At 41.1% G+C, this 16,343-nt stretch overlaps 1 protein-coding gene across 2 annotated transcripts in view; it reads right to left on the bottom strand.

Annotated features, from left to right (window-relative positions):
• Positions 1-1,087: 1,087 nt before the first annotated feature.
• arnt2 (aryl-hydrocarbon receptor nuclear translocator 2) overlaps positions 1,088-16,343 on the bottom strand; it is a 35,236-nt gene continuing 19,980 nt past the window's right edge. For both annotated transcript variants that reach the window (XM_028402663.1, XM_028402664.1), the window contains 11 exons: positions 15,408-15,484; positions 13,771-13,905; positions 11,780-11,854; positions 10,254-10,405; positions 7,987-8,059; positions 7,615-7,738; positions 7,420-7,522; positions 7,125-7,263; positions 5,170-5,320; positions 3,120-3,265; positions 1,088-2,964 (listed from right to left, as the gene is read on the bottom strand). In XM_028402663.1, the coding sequence (XP_028258464.1) occupies positions 2,866-2,964; positions 3,120-3,265; positions 5,170-5,320; positions 7,125-7,263; positions 7,420-7,522; positions 7,615-7,738; positions 7,987-8,059; positions 10,254-10,405; positions 11,780-11,854; positions 13,771-13,905; positions 15,408-15,484 (1,274 nt within the window). In that variant the 3' untranslated portion in view covers positions 1,088-2,865. The remainder of the gene's footprint in view (positions 2,965-3,119; positions 3,266-5,169; positions 5,321-7,124; positions 7,264-7,419; positions 7,523-7,614; positions 7,739-7,986; positions 8,060-10,253; positions 10,406-11,779; positions 11,855-13,770; positions 13,906-15,407; positions 15,485-16,343) is intronic.

Below are 16,343 nucleotides of genomic sequence, written 5' to 3'. Positions count from 1 at the left end.
TTTGCAGTGGTAAAGAGCAAAAAGCTTGTGGTATCAACACGCTGCTCTTCCCCTACAGTCTGCACATATTCATGCCGTTTGTGTAGTAATGGTTGCATGTCAAGGTGAAACGTGCAAAAACACAAGGTTCTGTTGCCCTGTGCATAACTTCATTAAATGCAATAACAGCAGATTATCTTGTTGCTAGATTGCAAGGTAAGAAGGGAGTGGGAGAGGAGGAGGATTGGGGAGTCAAGTAATGAGGGCTCTTCTCGGGTCCGCTGTGGTGAAGAACAAGCTGAGCCAAAAGCCAAGGCTCTCAATTTACCAGTCGATCGATGTTCCTATGCATTCCTAAGTTATTGATAGTGGAGCTAAAACACCATCAATAACCACTAAAGGTGGAGCTACAAGCTGTTGGATCATAAGGGTATTAATCCTAGGTAACAAATGACTGTGAAGTGTCCCTGAATAATGATAGACCAGACTTGGAATGGAAGCCACGTAACCAATAAGAATTTATTGTCACAAGCACAGTTTGTTACACAAAAATAATGGGTCACATTTACACAATTTATACAGTTCTAGAACTCAATGTACAATTAACAGACTAACTAAATACCAATAGTTAAATACGCACTCACATTGCACAGAATATCATTAAAACCTACACAAAAATGTACTGTGTGAAAGTAACACGAGTCGACATAAAAATCACATTATTTACAGAAAAAAAACATCGATTTGAGATCTTTAGCAAAAGGACTCTGATGTCTGAAGGTTCTCCCGTCTGTCCGTCAGAGACGTTATACAATCTATCATGTAAAAGCTCCCCCACTAGAAAGTATTATTCAGTCTCTTAATTATTGAAAAGATTATAAAGTAATAAAGTCAAGTAAGTAGCGAGAGCTGAAGAACACCAAATACACTAGTAAATACTGCGCTTTGCTCGGACGGTATGGCGGTTTTTCCCTTTTAAAGCAGGCTGGTGTGATTAGCGGTTAGCTTCATGAAGTGCACTTTAAGCCTTAGCTTAGCAACTGTCTGCAATGATTTTTTTAGTTACTTTTTTTAGATACATAGAATCCTTCTATACTCGCATCAAGTGTTTTTTTTAAGGACATCACTACATATAGGTTATACAATAAGGTTGATGGACAGAATGACCACAGCGGCAGGCGGAGAGGAGCGGCTTCTCTCCCACTTGCTGCAGAGTCAGTGATGGTGTGCAAGAGGCTGCGCCAAACAGATGGAGGTGTACATCTTCAACGCTCAGACATAATACTTGGTAATAACCAGAGAACACAACTATTTGACCGGTGATATGCCGTCTGGATGGAGCTCTAAGAAAAGCAGAACTATGCACACAATGTCCACACTGTTCTCTCTGTAAATGGATGTCAGCTTTACTAAACACTAACCAGACTCCCTCTGTCCCCGGCTTGGCTCTGAGCCATCCTGATATCTAAAGCAGCCTGACATAAGGACATGGGAATGACTGTATTAGCCACTTGTCTCTACATTGCTACACTGCTGTTCTAGATGTCTCTCACATTCTGTCCATCCTTACAGTGACTGTGCTGTGTTCTTCTCCCTTTAAAAACACACTCCATTTTGCCTAGAGGTGTTTTGCAGAAGTGTTTTGCAACTTTAAGCTGAGTAGTGCAAATTCCTCAGGAGATAAGAGATGATTTATCAGCACGTTGTTACTTTGTCTGTTTACCGTTGAATAAAATGTGAAGATATGGTGCAAAAAGCTGTGCCAGGATCTGGATATGAACTGGAATTGCTGCTTCCTGCTTGTCTACTTGCAATAATTTACATCCATATGAATCATGCTTGCAGAGAAGACTTTGTAGAAATGTCATCACTTACTAAATATTGTGTGTGTATACATTTGAGAAGAAAATGAACTTTGTTTACATTTGATTTATATCCTGTTCCTGTTAGAACAGTAAATGTATAGCGGTGAGTTCTGTTGTGCGTTGTTCCAGTAAAACTTACTGGATGTAGCATAGTACAGGAAAAGCCATCCATATTATTCCTGTGTCCTAACCGACTGTTTGTGCCTAGCTTTAAGAGTGCATGTAACCTCACAGTGATCTTTGATCATCACATTTTTCATCATTATAGCCTGGAGTTAAGCTAATTGGGGCAAAACTTAAAGTTCTTGCTCTATTGATCTTCAGACTGTGACCTTTAACCTACTGTATACACACTAAAACACTATCAGCTCATCATTGAGGATTTGCACTGCTTATTGCAGCAAGTTGTAGTTATCTAGAAACAGGTGTAGCAGCACTAATTGTAGTTAAAAAGTTAAAGCACTGCAGTAGTTAAGAAGTGATACTACATGGCAGGGCTTCCTCCTTTGTTGTGGAAAGCAAATAAAAGTCTGTCTCTGTTTTTCCTTCCATCCTTAAAAACCTCCAGAACAGACATCGTTGGGTACTGCATGATGCACATTTGGCACAAATGTTGGTAACCTACGGGGATGCCTGGAGGTGACAAATGACATCATGTGGGTTGTTTTGTTTGATGATCATAATAGTGATTTAAGTCTGTCAGATACAGCAGACTATATCATCGTGTCAATTACTATGACAACATAATAATAATAATAATGCTCAGGGTTGACTGATGTTCCTTCCATCTGCAGTTGGGCTCCTCTTTGCAGCGATGAGGTATGTGTATGTTCACAGATACATACTGCAGGCCGTGCAGCCTGCACATTAGTGCACTGTGTTTGTAAGTGTGCAAATGACACCCAGACATTCACCGTGTTGCACGTGGCTGTGTGTTGGTGATTCAGCTATACAGAAAAAATAATGGGACAGAACAAGAGAGATAAATGCAAACATCAGTCCAGTTCTGGAGAGGCAGGTATTACTCAGAGAAGGGCGGGAACATGCCGAGGTCAGCAAAGTCCTCGATGTTATAGTTGGCTGTTCCTTGGGTGGGATCTCCAGCCATGGGTAACATGTCCTGCAGAGACAGAGACAGAGAGGGTGGGTGGGCGTCAGAAGTCAGGGGTGGGCTAAGAACATGCAGCTGTTATCAGACGTATCGTGTATCTGTGTACGCTGGTCTGCAGCCAGCACACACAGCCCGAAAGAAGAAAAAGTCAGCGTGCATCCTACCTGGAAGACTTCTGTCTGGCTGGGGTTGGGGTGTGTGTGCTGCTCCCCGGCTTGCTGGGAGTGATGCTGGTTCTGCCACTGGGACCAGACCTCGCTGGGGCGACCCTGGAACTGGGCTCCACTTTGACTGCTTTCCCCCGACACATCTGGAATCCGACAGTCATTCATAAAGAAAAGATTAAAATGCTGACATAACACAACAACAAATACAGCACTAGTGGGGCAGCGGACTTAAATAAGTTTAATGTCTGGTTTGTCAATAGACAGTAAATAACTACGGACAAAGTGCCCATGAGTCTCTGTGGGAGGCTCCCACTGTCGCCATGTTGGCAGTGTCTGAGTCTGCCCAAATTCGATGTAGGATGAAAATGAGCTTTGAAAGGGATCAATCTGGATCAGGTTTATCTGTATAGTCTGTCAGGGCTACATGTTAGTTTAAAGTAAATTATAGCATGCTTTTGTTGACCAGTTAAAGTCCACACGTTTAGGTTGTCTGCATGTGTTTATTAATGGGGTTTCTCCTGATCCCAACAGTCACTTCCTTATCTAAAGTGTAGGAGTGTAAGTGCTGGAATGATTTTCTTGTGCACTCTCTCACTCCAACACAAAAATACTTTCTTTGACTGACAATGCTCAGGAGCAGCTACACAAATTACTTTCCATACAGGCAAGCACATACATACACTCCCTCCCTCCCTCTCTCCCTCCATGGCTGCTTTAAAGGAATCTACTGAGCATATTAAAGCAGATTGATAAGCTGCCTGCCTCCCCTACAGAGGAACATTCTTGCTGCTTCACAGTAAACATAATGCTCATCTCATCTCTACATAAATACAAGCAGGAGGAGTGACTGATGGAGAGAAGAGAAGATAAATACAGGAATTAAGCAAACCCATAGGAGGCTGACTTGGCAGACAAGCTTATCAGCAATGAATACTGATTAACACATAGCAAGTGAATAGAGCTGGCTGTAACTGACATCAAGACAACAAAGAAGTGAGAACAGATCACATAGAAGGAAAAGGATAAGAACAGAAGGTAATCTGGTTGCCTGAGTTCATTAAAAGACCATTACATAGCAGTTTCGTGCTACATGCAGTACACTTGCAGCCATTTGGACAACAAACAGTGTGAGTCCTGAGCTTCTGCCTGCTGAGCCATCACTGACCACAACCCACTGTACTACGAGATTGATTGACAGTAGGGGGAGCTATTTCTGTGACTGGTGGGTATTATAATTCTGATGGGACAGAATCAGCAGTGTGTCATTTTGTTGTTGTGCACACTAGAAATATTACCTACATTATTCTTTATTGTTTTTGTGTAGTTAGCCACAAGGATAATATATAAACTAAATGCCACAAACACATGCTTATCATGTTAGCATTAGAAGTAGCATTCAGACATCCTAAAAACATCCTAATCTGTGAGCAGCGAGCTCTGTTTTACTTTTTACTTCAGGTGTGCCTCTGACAGTGTTTCCAATGAACACCCATTCACATGCTCCCAGCTTATGTCCGAGGATGACATGTTCTAAAACCAATGTCAAACTCTGTGGTTGGGTTTTTAAAGTAAATATAGTCCATTTTTCCAAGTTCATCAGAAGCACTTATCCGATGCAGCCTTGCTGTGTTATTCATCTCACTGGTGAAATGGCTAAGCTGTTAACACAGTGTGAGGTGGGGAAAAAAGGCACTGAATGGTGGATATAAAGGGTAGTTCGAACAGTTAATGAGTGACTCCGGCTCTGTCTGCTCTGCCTCCCCATCCATGTAATTACCTCTACACCATGACAAAAAAAGCCTGTAAGACTTAAAAGCCAGTAAATGGTTATCCTAACTGATGTGAATACAGAGCTCACTGTATATCAGCAGGGTTCTATATTGTAGTGGACAATGAACCCACACAAACAGGAAGCAATATAACATCACATGTTGGTATCACAGGGTCAAACACTGACACACAGAGGCATTCATACCTAAAATAATGTTATGTCACATAGCTCTAGAATTACAACATTAATGAGAATCAGAGGGAGAGAGGGGCTCACCAAACGCTGTGCTGCGATTTGTCAGTCCTGAGTACGCATTGCCGCTTGGAGACGAGGTTGCCGGAGACGACAGGGGACTGTAGGAGGCTGGGTCGGTCTGGTAGCTGTGGCCAGAACCAATACCAAATGGACTGGACTGGGCTTTACTAGACTGAAGAACACAGATACTGGTTATACAGTGTAAAACTAAATACTGGCTCACAGGTCAATGTTAAAAATAAATCATTTGTGTACTTCTCAAGCTTTACGGGAAATACAGGAAAGATCATTCTTGCAGCAAAACAACTTTGTTTTCAAAATATGCCTTTTCCGGTATCAGCAACAAGTGTGTGAGAAATGTGAAGTTAGCGTGACCCGTAGCAGGTGCTGAAACCAAAAACAGAAAAAACAGGGGCTGCTCTTGTGAGCTGTGTTGTTTCAAGCCAAACACAGCTGTTAAAGTACTTTGTGAATGGATTTTACTACTTTGAAAAATTGTGCAAAGTGAAAACACTTTATCTTTCGTCACAGTGACCCCAATCGTAAACACTGCTAGTACAGTTTTGGCGTTAAATTGCATTTTGATATGACGCTGCTCTGACTTGTAGCAACAGCTGGGCTGGGATCAAATAACTGCCGGGCAACTTCTGGTTCAGTGTTCGCATACGACCCTAAAGAACAATAGATGTAGTAAAATGTATGAGGCTGTGTTTTTTTATACAGCATGAACACATCTGTATAAACATGGTCATATTTTGAATACAATGAAAAACACCAGAATTTCAATTATACTTCAGTAAAATGTTGAACATGTCTGTACTGTCACATCACATGCTTTGGTTGTTATTCACCAGAGCACTTCGTGTATGAAAAGAGGGGAAAGTTGTTGAGGTCTCAGTGCTTCCTCCCCAATAGGAATTCACAAACACCCTAAAGTTCTTTTTACTCCCTATGATTTAAGCATTGACCTGCTGCAAGTCATGTTCCTGTCTACAATTCTCCATTTGTTGTGTTTCACTTTGTCTTCTCTTTGTTTGTATGCTTGGCCCTCAGCAATCTTCTGAGTTGCAATCTGCCGGCACACCTGATGCCGCTCCACCACTCCAGCCTACGGTAGTTCACTCAGTTTGTTCTCAGAAACAGAATGTTCTCTGGTGCCTCCTCTTGACCTGACTCTAATACCCATCTTCTCTGTGTTTTAGGAACACAGCCCCCCTGCACCTTCCTCCCACCTCTATCTGCACCCTACCATCCTGTCAGGCACTGCAAGCTGTCAATTTCAGCCGGGTTTTGTCCACAACCAACTGCTAGAATAACCACGTTTACGTCTTGGTCTGAGCATCTGTACTGACTGTTTATCCTTCCGTCAGGACATGACACGGCAAATACACGGTTTGTTATGGTTTAACAAGCTGACGAGTTTGTTTCAGGTTTAGAATTCTTTCAAGGCGACTCACTGTTTTTCAAAAACAGGGTGTACAAATGTGATTTTCCAATATTGGGCAACTGTATGCTGAATGTTGTTAGGTTGTCCACTTTTTCCAGGGCATTTGGAAATCCTGTGTGATGTTAAGTTAAGTGTGCCGTGTTTAGATTGGCGAAAACATTCCACCATCTATCCTGCTAATGTCATCTTGCTCCAGTTATTGTGAAGCCTTAAGAGGTTACTGAAGAACAAAGAATTCAGTCCTGTGGAATGACCTGACAAGTGCAGCCGCATGTGTGTCTGTGTGTGTGGGGAAGACAGATGAGCCTGTTAAGAAACATATGCTGTGCACATTCCCTGAGCAAGACTGCGAAACAGACACACAATATGGCAAATAAGACAGGTCCATCTGTTAACTGGCACCAGAGACTGGACTCTGTGGTACAGGAGGAGCAGACAAAAAGAAAGTTTGGCAACTGGAGATTGACGCTGACTTTAATATTGATCTATTTGCTTCACTTTAATGTGTGTGTGTTTGCATATGTGTTACCTGTCCAGAGAAGGGGGGCCTGTTGCCTGACCATGCTACCTGGCCTGGGTTGAGCTGTCTAGAGATCTGAGCTAGGTTCTGATTGGATGAGCCCGATGGCTGGATGTCGTTCACACCAGGGACGTGGATCACAGAGGAACTAGGTACACAAAAGAAAATGGTGAAAAATCAAGCTCAGTCATGCTCATTCTCTCTACGGAGACACCCTGCTACAACAACAGATGCCTGACCAATTTAGTTATAGCTGTAACCTGCTGTAATGCAACTATTACATGCACTCATAACACACATATACCTGAAACTTTTGCCAGAGTGTCCCTGCTGGAAGGGAGAGCTCTGGGAGTACAGCTGCTGTCCTCCAGCTGTAGAGGAGGGAACCATCATCTTCTTATCTCCAGCTACACACACACACACACACATCAGGTTTAAAATGATAGTAAAAAACAAAGATACCGGGTGATGAAATAAACTGTTTGTGTTAGTGTCATACAGCCTGATATGCCGGTGTACATCTCAGCAAAGCGTGGGTCTCTCTCCTGGGAGAACAGGGCTTCTGTTTTGTCGATGTTCTTCCCAGTCTCGTGGACTCCACTGCTGACGCTGGCTACAGGTACCTAAGGGTGACATTTTCATATTATGAGATAATATGACTAAAAACAACAAATACAATACAATTCATAAAACAGATGTGACTAAAGCTAGCTTTAAATCCACATATTTTTCATGTGTGTTAGCTTCTCAGCCAGGAGCGCTACTGTTTAATGTGTGGAGTGCATCACACTTTTGATCAGGGGCAATAGGCAGACCCACCAGGAAACATCTTCTAGAAAGTTCGGACAAGTCAGCCCTTCTAAAGGGTTACCTGGGAGAGGTCGTAGGCAGTCAGTCCATCTCTCTGGTGAACCTCTAGTTCTGCCTGCTGTTGCTGTAGCTGCCTGCAAAACAACAATATCCTGTGTTACAACAAATATAAGACCCTGGTCACAAGGTAGTCACAGTAGTATCTAAATTAATATGATAGGAAAATTATAGTATTAGGAGAGACAGGCATTAGCAGACAGAGTGCAACCTGAAGTTGAAGTTAAAGTATTAACGTAATGTGTCCTCTTGGGTGGCAATAAGATGATCTGGTATCACCCAGAGAGGAGGAGGGATGTGTTCAGTCAAATGGAGAAATGGCATTTTTTGCAGGTTGTTAGCATGCTTAGTTTTAGCACACTTTGAGATGTTTATCCATGAAAAAACCCAGCTATCTCCTGACCTTATCACTACTCTCTGCGTGTGACTGTATGAGCTAGTTTATGTGTATGTACACTCACGCCCTGTTCTTCCTCAGTCCTTCCAGTATGAATGTAGATGTAATTTGACAGAAAGCAGTGAGGGTTCAGCAGCATGCTGTTACAGCAGGATATTACAGGTTCATCAACTCAGGCTCCACAGCCTGCTCACATTTGCCACACTAAAATCAGCTGGAAGTTGGCTCCAGCAATTCCTATTTTATGGTCAGAGATGGCAGCAGTTTGCCAATTGCAGATCTGAATGGCTAATGTTCAGCTGTAGCGCTGAGATAAAACAGGAGAGGCACTGGAACCATCGGCAGCACTGTTTAGCGCCCATTCCAAGCTTTCAAATCAACAGCTAGCTACTTGCCATTTCACTGATCAGACTGGCATGGTGTATTGAGGAGCAACTGTTCCATTTTGGCAACCAAATTCACTGCATTCATTATACTTCCAGACTCGGGCTGTAAAAGTGTCAATTTATATGAAGAGGCGGTAACTGATTCGTCAGAGCAGGTGGAACATGCAGAAGGAATTTAAATGTTAAATTTAACAATCAAGCAAAATGCCACTAAGCGACACTGTAGATAACTGGCAACATCTCTAACAGAAAAGACCAGATTTAGTTTAAACAACTGTGAGCTAATCACAGCAATCTTGGTGAAACATGGCACAAGTTCAAAAACTTATATTAGAATTTCTCAGTCGTAAGTGTCTCATATTTATTACCGCAAAGATAATACTCAAAACATCAATGTTGAGTCTATTTATATTAAATGATATGCATCATGTTTGACAACAATTAAATGATAACAGAACACCTGATGTGCATGTGTAACTTATCATTAAATGTATTTATCATACATATGATCCTGGATTGTTCAGACACATGTGAAGTCACAGGCCTGGATCAGAATACTAAACATGTTTCTACTACCTGCCAATATAAAAAGGTTCAAAACAAATCAGTGGCACATACTATATACATATATAAATAGATTAAGATGCACATTCAATAAACAGGGAAAAGCAACAACCTGCTGTGCTTCAACTTAGACAACAGACACTGTACTGTATCTATATAAGCATTTAGGCCAGTACACAAACACCAGAATTCCCCATGATTTGTGAAGCTGTAGAAAGCTATCTGTTTCAGGATCATGATAAATGGGACCCATTTTTCCACAGCGACCGCATAAATCTAACACATCTTCTGTTAGTAGTTTTGCTGGCCCTCTTAGTCTGAGGCAGCTGTTGCTGGCGATGCATGCCAGCATATACATATGTGTGACAGAAAGCTATTAGCTATATGTTTACATTGGTAATTGGTTGAGCTCATGACAACCATTCATCATAAGAAGCACATGCAGGTGGAGCAGGATACAGTCGGGGTTGATCTGCGGAGGAAGGGTTGTACCCATCAACAATGCACGCACAGCGTCCCTTAATGACTAACTCCCGTGTGCTACTTGCTATCAGGAATCTCTGTCAACGTCACAGTAAATTCTAAAGTAAATTTGTAGCAGCACTTCCATGTGTAGACCAAGCGGCATACTCTGAGGCTAAAAAAATGAAGGCAAAGACAGCACCAAAACGATGCTATTCACTCTAGTTGCACTAAAGATTTTCTCTATAATTTACCTGCAAAAAAAAATCACCAATAATGTATAATTAAACTCGTATTTATGATCATATGCAGCTTGATGGCTAACTGGAGCTACATATTTACGAAAGACAAACAATGATCAGGGGCGAGTTGCTTATATCTACTGCAGCCTTTTTAATTGCTGCTCCAAATGATTGATTTAATACAACAAGACCATCAATAACTTGAGTAAATAGAACCTACTTGACATTGGTGTTAGTGCAGATGATGTACTCTATCTCGTCGGAGTATGGGTTCTGGAAAGTGAAGCTGCTGGTTCGGATAAGCATCCACTCTCTGTTTTTCATCCGGAAACGATACATCACTGACAGGACCTGACCCTTTAATTTCACCACCTGCAGAGGGAGGAAGATTGGTGGTTATACAGCTGAGGGTCTGTGAAAAGAGCAGCAGAGATTAAAACAACTTTGTGCATTTTTATATACCATTACTATTGCCTTCAGCTTTGGAAATGACAACTTATGGTGTTCACTGAAGAGAGAAGAAGTCTCAATTAAACCATTTAAGCAAGGCGGTCTGTCTGAGTCAAGAACAGCAGGGGAACTGTTTATTTAAATTAAGATGCTTGAATACTCATTTTAATAACACTGGTTTTAAGATTTGGAGTTCAGCTGTCATTTAGTAATGGTTTCGGCTGTATTATGTGCTACGTGTGGTAGGCTGCTGGTTCCAATAATGTGTTCCCGACTTTCCTCCTCTGAGCCAATCACTCTGCCGACTGTCACTCTGAGTAATGAAAGTAATGCTTCTAAATGTGAAATGGATCTAAAATCACTTTGAAATAAACTGCAGAGGAAGCTAAGAATTTATTCACTGCACAAACACAGTTAAACTCCTGAACATGCAGTTGCATGATGCTGACAAATGGGAAATATACAGATTTTTAAACGCAGATTTTAGTCAGTCAACCCCCAAAAGGACATAAAGACAAAAACAAAACACAGGAACGTAATGTCCTTCACATCTGGCAGCGAGCCTGTGGAAGCTCATGTGGTTTACTGGATGTGTGAACATGTTAAATGGACTGACCGTGAGAGTAAGAGAGATTTTTAATGACTTAATCAAGTTATTACATGAAAAAGGTATGTGACCTGAAAGAAAATTACAGCCGACCCACACAGCTAAATACTTGCAGGCATACCCAAACACCATAATCAGTGAACTCCATCTTTCAGCCTGCCAGCACTCCAGTCAGTCAGAGTTGAATTGAGCTTGATGGAGGATAGCATGTCTGCTGAGAGACAACCCACTTGTGGAAACACTGTACCGGTACTTGAGTAACAAAAATGTTGATGGATTGTGTGTGTGCGTGTGTGAGCTGGATGATAGCCAAAGGTTTTTGCAACGAGCAGAGAAATGCAACATTCCTGGTGGTGGTGGTGAAATTTATCATCATGCAGCTGAGACAAAGAAGGAGTTTATTAACCCCCATGAGTCTTTAAATCTTTAATATTATTACACCTTGTAATACTGGACACACAGGTGATTTTTCACTGCCCTGCAGTTGATCTCTTAATATGATTAAATTACCAGAATTTTCTTTTTCTGATCATGAGTTTCCATACCCCCTGTTATGCTATAAACCAAATCCGATTTAGGTTTAAATAGTACTTAAATAAGGTGGTAAGACGTGTGTCCAGCTCTTCAAGATTACAAAGGTCTAACACATGAAGGCAGGGATTCCCTGATCACTTGCAGTCTAGTCTTACCTGTTGGAAACTTTCTCTCAGGTGACTCTGGTCCTCAGGATGACAAAACTCCAGGATATCTTTCCCCAGCAAATCCTATACAACATATCAAATAAAGAGATTAATATAATAACATGAAGAGGTCGATAAATAAGTATAAAAATATTTTTAGTGCATCAAAAGTCAGAGTACAAAGTCAAACTAACTAACCCTTTCCTCTGTTACACAAACTGACACATTATGTGTGAAATGATGATAGTAAAGCAACGGCTGCAAGGGGTTATATTATAAGTTCTTAATAATGGTACTACAAAATGATGCTGATAAATTACAACAACACTGTATCCACATGTATTTTTCTATATAACTGAACAATCATGAACAGGGTACAGGGTTATCAAGATATCGCCAAAAAGCCAAAAAAACAAACACAACTGGAACTGTTTGAGTGTTTATCAAGATATGAAATGTTGACAGTGCTCTGAGCAATGTGTGAAAACCCAACCTTGAGACAGGTGAGAGGCTGTAGATGATGAACATGGGTGAAATAATAAAATAAAATTCCAACATCTTTTTCTAAATTAGAGTCCTGCTGGGGTCTTGTCAAGAGTATATTGCTCTAGAAAACAAGGGCACACTGGGGTCTTCTATAAGCTGGAAACAAGGGCATCACTAATGCAGCCTTAGTACCTGGATTGTAATAGTGAAAGGGGACTGATCAGATCAGCCAAGCGGCAGCATAGTCACATTTAAATTTTTTGGGAAAATAATAAAACATATATGATTATTTATAAAAAATAATGGTCTATTAATGGGGACAAAAGTAAATGAATTTTGTACTTGTATAGAGTAGTGTACCTTCCCCAGACACAATAGGTTTTGTCAGGATTTTTACGCAACTCAGAAAAGGCACAAGCTAACTGGCCACAGGAATGTGTTTAGCATTCCAGTGCAGGCAAGAAATTTCCATTGTCAACACAGAAACACAAATGTGGAGCTGGTAATACATTTGTTGCATGAAAATCTTGCTGTGACCTTTATTCAGTGATTTTCCTCATCATCTACAGCACGACAGAAGCACTGCTGTTTGCAAGAGTGGTAAACAAACTGAAACATCGTAGTATATGTAAATAATATAAATACAAATATTATTATAATAACAGGTGGCAGTGGCTCAGTGGCAGGGCGGTTCGAACCCTGCGCCTTTCTATTTGTTGTTGTGTGCCCTTGGGCAAGGCACTTTACCCGCATTGCCTCCAGCTCCAATGTGTACGAAGGAATTGGCGGTGGTCGGAGAGGCCGCAGGCGCACATTGGCAGCCACATCTCCCCCTGGGGAGCTGTGGCTACATCTGTAGTTAACCACTGCCACAGTGTGAATGTGGTGTGAACGAATAATGCATTTCAATGTAAAGTGATCCGAGTGCCCAGCAAAAAAGTGCTACATAAGACCAAAGCATTACTATTATTACTAGTCTAATTTAAGTCATCAATAAGTAATTTGCTTCAGTCTGAATTTGCATAGTTTTATCAGACATAGATGTATCATCATTCATTCTGGGATAGGGTGGAATTTGCACTTTGCAAGTTAACTGTTCATAATCATAATTTCTCTGAGGCTATTTTTTAGATCAAAACTGCAATTTCTACTCTGCATTGTTCATTCATTTCTATCTCGTTATAATTTCATAAAAACAGGATTTTCTCTGTCTGGCTTGTTACAGTAACAGGATTGTGCTTCAGCTAGTTGTGGGTTTAGTTCAGAGCAGAATTTTCTTTACTACGATTGTTGTGGTGACAGCTTTGACTGTTTGCTGTGAATGATGGAAGTCATCTCCTGCATGGTTTCCCTCTGTTAATTAGTGCAAAAAGAATAAAACTAAACGACTCTTTTGACTGAATGTTGTGTTGCTGTGCATGCTGTGAAGGCAATCACAGGGCTAATCAAACCATCGAGTTAAAGAGGGGAGAGAAGGTGGTGGGGTTAAAGTTCATTTAATCATTTCTGCTGACCTGAGGCTGATAACCAATGACATTGATGCAGCGCGGGTCGACGAAAGTGATGACACCGTCCGAGTTGTGACGTGACAGGAACTCTGTGGGAACCGACAGGCCATTCATATCCATGGACACTGGGGAGCTGGTTACCTAAAGGAGGCGCGGACACATTTAACATGCATCATTTGAGCATATGGAAGATGCGTACGCGTATGTGTACGAAGCAAAACAAAGGGCTAATGTTGCCTGAATGCAGCAGGCATCACACGTATTCACCCTCAATTCAAGCACAGCCAGAAATGATTTTGTCTGTCAACAGTGGCACAGTGCCAGCTCAGAGAGGCTGCAGAGAATCTGAGTAGACTGTGGCAGACACTGAGACTAAAAAAACCCGAAACATTTATGATTAATTAATGGCAGAAACCACAGCAGCCATCATTCATTTTTGCTGCAGTCTTAGTTCATAATAGTATCATCAAATAAGGATAAAAAAACTGTAGAAAAACAAAGAAAAATGTCACTAAAACAGAGAATAATCCAAAATCAATTCATAACACGCAGTACATTTCCCTGAAATAATCATCAAACTGAATTTGTTCTTCTAACAAACTCCAATTAATGTTTGTTGCAATTAATTTCAACTTCAAAGAAAAACACATAAATAAAAACAACTAATTAGATACTGGATAATTTCTCTGTGTTCACATCTGAACCAGGAGCGTCAGAGTACTTTTAATAGTGGTTATCCGTCTGCGTTGATCTACATTATACAGCAAACAAAAGGCAAATTCTTTTCACCAGACTCTAACGACTGTTGAGCTAGTGTTGGTGAGTTGGGCTGTGCATACTTTGTACCCTTACTGGTAAGGGGTTCTGACTAAGGGCACACACACAGTGGTCTATGCTGATTATACACAACCACTATAATTATAATCATTCCCTCCATCTATAGAGGTGAGGACTAACCTTTAAATGACTTCTAGGCTCTGCTGCTATCTTGAGTTTTTGATTAGGTGTGTTTTATGTAAAAACCCCTGGATGTTCATGACAAATATCTTAATACTCCTACTAAGTACACATGGAGCAATGCTCAACTGTATACTGAAAAGCGGTAACTCTCTTTTGCAACGTCCATGAACTTGTTGTTATCTTCCTCCTGTATGACTGCACTCTGCCGGGAACACGTAGAGCTGTGTGTTCTCTTCCCAAGTGCACTCAATAAAAACTTGCAGCATCAGTTTAGACACTCTATGCTAAAACGTGCACAATGGGTGACAAACATAATTATAGTCCAGCGAGCAATAGTATAATCAAAGCTGTTTTTGCATAAAAAGCATCTTGAGTAGACCAGTGATTCAGAAAATAATGGCGTGAGTGCAAAACACAGTCTTTCACAACAACACAGCTGTCATGGTTTCTATGTATTTACGGCTGCATGACTCCACTGTTTAAGATAGAGGAAAAGGGGTTAGACAGCAGATGATGTGTTGAGTGTCTGTGTTTGATTTGTCAGTCCGCACTTGAGAGTGCTGCACTCTGCAGCAGGGGCTTTCAGGGGATACTGTATGTATTTTTGAGCAATGCATGCTTTAATTATACATTTAACAGTAAGTAAAAATGATCCTGCAAAGGTAATGTACTGACATACACACCTGCAGTCTTCCGATGGCAACTAGGCAGTATTTTCCCGTCTGCCCAGCCTCTGTGTCTTCATCTGGTATAGTCATACCTGAGAGAAGGAAGCGGGATATGTAAAAAAAACAAAGGGACCAACGAGTGCCATTTAATGAGAATATCTTATGATGTGTAAACACTTATTTTTCCATTTGCTGCTTGAACTTTGCAGCAGTGAGAGGTAATCTACTGGCTGACACAGCCGCTGCTCCTCCACAATGATTTATAAGCCATTTTTTCATCATTACGCCTCCACGGTGTGAGATAGATTTCAGCGAGAGCGCCACGCTCTGCTGACATATTTCATTCAAACAAATATTCAAACTTGCTCCACTCAGTCTCGTGCAAATAATTCAGCCAGAGAGAGGGGAGGCGCAGACAAAGACACAAATCAATATGATTCTGATGGCATCTCTCCTGTGATAACTTTTCCACTGTTTACTTGGTGCTAAATCTACTGAAGTCATATTAAATCAGGCCCAGTGAATGTCACTGTGCTGCTGTCACTGACTGAGAGACAACATTCTTTCTTTGCTAATCAAGCTGTCCGTGGGCAGCTGCTGGGCATTTTCAGGTTGATCACAAATCAAAAATGTTATAATAAAATGCTTGAAACAACTAAATTTCAAAAGACACTGTTGTGGTTTTTTTGTCTGGCCCAGTACATAATTGCATAGACAATCTACCATTAAAGGTTTACCAGTAACACAAATAATCAGGTGTCTGCAATACATCATTAAAACAGCTTCTAGTTCATTAATATGTCTCGGTTTTTATGTCCTGCCAACATCTTCAAATCCCACCATAGTGGGGTTCAAGTCAGGTGATTGTGACGGCCAGTCTGGAATCTTCCAGGACATCTGAAATCAAGCCATGGTTGACTTTGGGATCATTGTCCTGTTGGACGGTCCAAT

Source organism: Parambassis ranga, chromosome 3, assembly GCF_900634625.1.
Source record: "Parambassis ranga chromosome 3, fParRan2.1, whole genome shotgun sequence".
Classification (NCBI taxonomy): Eukaryota; Metazoa; Chordata; class Actinopteri; family Ambassidae; genus Parambassis; species Parambassis ranga.
The sequence above is the reverse complement of the archived record's forward strand: the minus strand, read 5'-3'. Positions and strand labels throughout refer to the sequence as shown.